At 46.2% G+C, this 3,459-nt stretch overlaps 1 protein-coding gene across 2 annotated transcripts; it reads right to left on the bottom strand.

The window, feature by feature from the left end:
• Positions 1-1,696: 1,696 nt before the first annotated feature.
• rbp4l (retinol binding protein 4, like) lies at positions 1,697-3,174 on the bottom strand. Of its 2 annotated transcripts, none has more exons than XM_030084847.1 (5): positions 3,047-3,174; positions 2,582-2,699; positions 2,357-2,493; positions 2,039-2,151; positions 1,697-1,951 (listed from the first exon to the last, which is right to left on the bottom strand). In XM_030084847.1, the coding sequence occupies exons 1-5, from the start codon at positions 3,142-3,144 to the stop codon at positions 1,728-1,730; spliced, it is 690 nt and encodes a 229-aa protein (XP_029940707.1). In that variant the 5' UTR covers positions 3,145-3,174; the 3' UTR covers positions 1,697-1,727. The 2 variants fall into 2 exon arrangements, with proteins under 2 accessions (XP_029940707.1, XP_029940708.1); XM_030084848.1 differs by having other exon boundaries at positions 2,582-2,703; positions 3,050-3,158.
• Positions 3,175-3,459: the final 285 nt, after the last annotated feature.

Below are 3,459 nucleotides of genomic sequence, written 5' to 3' on the forward strand. Positions count from 1 at the left end.
ACCTGAAACATCTGTTCACGAGAAGCAACAAAAACAGGTTGATCGGCGAGCCAAGAGGTCTAAAGACAGACAGTTTAGCGTGGGAGATGCCGTCCTAGCCCGCAACTACACCTCCAAAGAAAAGTGGACCTCCGCCACCGTTGTCCAGAAAATGGGGCCTGTTTCATACCATGTCCACACCCGAGACAATCAGACGTGGCGGAGACACGTGGACCAGTTACTGCCAGGTTCCGCGACACCCCCAGCTGTTGTGACCACCGAGGAACTGACACCCAACCAGGGTAGTTTCTCGCCCACAGTAGCTGTGCCTTCGCCAACTGCAGAGCCGGAAGCGCCTGAGTCTGCAGACCCTCTGGTGTTCGAGTCGACACCAGAACCAGTACCTGTTCCAGAGCCGAGACGCAACCCTCCCAGGGACAGGAAACCTCCAGAGCGTTTTAGGTAGTCTAGTGCCAACCCTGGGAATAAGGGACAGAATAATGCCCTTTGGGTTTGGCGGGATGTTGAGGCAGTCTACCCTCACTCCCTTATTAACCATAGTTCAGGTTAATGTTGAGTAGTTATGAGAATGTGGACATTATCATTAAAGGGGGAGGAAATATGTTGTGTTCTGAACTGCACTGTTTTGGCCTGGTTGGGCTTCCGTAGTACAATGGGACGTGTCTGGGGGCATTAGTTAGCGACCCCACCTTTTTTGTCTGTAACCTGTTGGCAACTGAGAAGTAAAGTCCTCCGTGTTAACCCGAAACTCATCTCTCCGTCTCCTTCAGTATGTAAGTCCAAGTCTTGTACAATCCGTATGGGACATAACACGATCACTCCTAAAAACACTGCTGAGAGGTGAAACAACTTTGTGACGTCACTACCCAGAATGCTATGCAACGTGCACAACAATGGCGGCCTCCGTGCGAAATAAACTTTGTTAAAATATAGTTAACTGAATTTATATATATTTTTAAATTATTCATAGATATGTTACTGACAGCAAGCTGAACCACATAGAGCAAATTTATCATTATAGTCGGGGTTCATTTTAAGGATCTGACGCGTTGAATTAGTGGCGAATTGTGACTCCTTTGGCTTTCCATACACAGAGAGTGGTTTAACTGTGCGCGATTATGATTTTTTTGCGCGCGGAATTTTGGCACTAAAATGACGCCATATATCAGTTCCTCAATCTAACAGCTGAACTGTGAGAACTGGTTTCTATGTCTGACATAACGTCACAGAGAAGCTCCCCTGGTTCTGCTTTCCAACCCTAAGAAGACGTGGCTTCTGGAAAACTCCTGACTCGATCATTGATCCTACAGTTCACTGAGTGGACTAACAGTTGAGTTATCTTAATAGGCCTAAGATCTCTCAACATCAGACCACCAGTAAGCCCATTACTGCTCCGAGCGTATTGTGTTGGGTTTTCCTGCATTTTCCTGAGCTCAGGACGGATTAGCCACTTACATGACCAAAGCACGGCACGTTACAGTGTTTTCAAACACGAGCGCATGAGGAATGTCAGCTGGTTTCTCGCTCTGTGTCGGGGCATTGTGTATTTACAAGAATCAGCACAAATATTTGTTTAGAAAAATATTTTTTTTTAATTTTCACATTCACTCCAAACGCCACTTCAACAGCAACATTTTCCTTTGATTAAAAAAAAAAGAAGAAGAAGAGATGAACTTTTAGATGCTGTCAAACCACACACACTGCTGCTCTCCTGTCTCTGCTCCCGTTTAGCAGGCTCCTGACTGCAGGACGGGCTGGAACTGTCCCGCCATGCAGATGTCCTCCTGTTTCTGGCGGACGGTGCGCTGGATGGCCGGGGGCAGGCCGCGGGGGTTCCTGGAGAAGATGATGGCGTAGCCGTCCTCGCAGCTGCCGTCGTCTTTTAGGGTGCGGCAGGCGTAGGTGATTGCGTAATTGTCGTAATCGGTGTCGATCACCCAGTAGTTGTCGCCTGGTTAGATTTGAAAAAGCGCAAGTGTGAGGAGGAATGAAGGGAGAGGATGGGATGAACGTGTGAGGGTGGCTGTTCAGGACTGACCTCCGCTGGACAGATAGCTGGCCAGTCCCTGGTAGTTCATGAACATCTTGGCGGGGGTAGCGGGGTCAGGGACGGAGTACTGCGCGGCCATGTCGGCACACACCACCCAGAAACTGCAGCGACAACAAACACGCGCTTACAAAGTGCAACTCAGATTGATTGAACGTGAAATTTTTATTGCAGTGTATATTTGACGAAAAGGAAATGTTTCTGTTCATGCTTCATAATCCTGGGATTGTGCTAAAATATGTGAGAAAGGGCCCCTGCTACTTTTTATTGAACATCTGAGTCACTCTCTTCTCCTGTTCTCTAACTCACCCAAACAGAGTGACGCGTCCCTTGGAAGAGGCCGTCATGGAGCCATCATCATCGATGGTGTACTCAGCAGAGATGTTGTCCTGCAGGAACAGGCCCTCGGGGTCCTTCTTTTGCAGCGCATACCACTTCCCAGCATACTGCAGAGAAAGGTAAAGACATCAGGAACCGTTTTGGAATTTGTTTCGTTCATTGTGTGTCGCTTGATTGTGTTTTGAATAGGCTCACCCTCTTGGGGTCAAAGTCCTCCTTCACTGTGAAGCTATCAACGACGCAGGAGGCGGACAGGCAGCGCTCTATGCAGGACACCAGGACCAGCAGCAGGGCCAGCTTACAAGATCCCATTCTGGACAAAATCACATCACTTTCTTAATACCTGTCCTACTTTTCACTATTTAAAAAAAGATATTCTTAGAAACCCAACTTGGCTCTCGCTCCATCCAAGTTCTTAGTTATTTTGCAGTCAAAACGTCGATAGACCGGGCACAGTTTATTATAAAATCCATTTCTGTGCTAAATCTTCTCTTCCAATATGTGAGCTCACAAATAGCCTCAATGCATTTTTATTTATCCTTAACATTACTTCACATGGCTAAATTCAGTAGCGTACAGCTTTCCGATCAGCACCACTCATAAAACTGAAAGTCTTCGGAAACCAGTTGCTTCGTAATAAAAACTATTTCAGCGTCTTACCTGTTTGTTTCACAGTAGCGACGGTTCTGAAGCCTGATGCTGGGCGTGAGGTTATCCTCCAGATCGACTCTTGTGTTAAAGACTGCCTTTATATACATGCACCACAGACAAGCTTATGGCTGATTTTCATTGCTTGGGACTAAATAAGGTGCTTAAATCTAGAGGTAATCCTGTTGGGTTGAAATCCGTACGGTAATCTGGCTTCTACGTTCAAACCTGCCCAAGACTTACTATAAAAACAATTAGGCCTTTATGTAACTTACTGGAAGTGCAGCAAAACACGCTGGCAATCGAAATGCATTTGAGTTTCCAATGAAATCCTGAAAATGTATTTTCTTAACAGTAAAACAAAAGAACATTGCTCTGAGATTTGATGAAATGAAGTAAGGCTTCTCAGGGACAGAGAATAATAA

This window comes from Salarias fasciatus, assembly GCF_902148845.1.
Source record: "Salarias fasciatus chromosome 7 unlocalized genomic scaffold, fSalaFa1.1 super_scaffold_4, whole genome shotgun sequence".
In the NCBI taxonomy this organism is placed as follows: Eukaryota; Metazoa; Chordata; class Actinopteri; order Blenniiformes; family Blenniidae; genus Salarias; species Salarias fasciatus.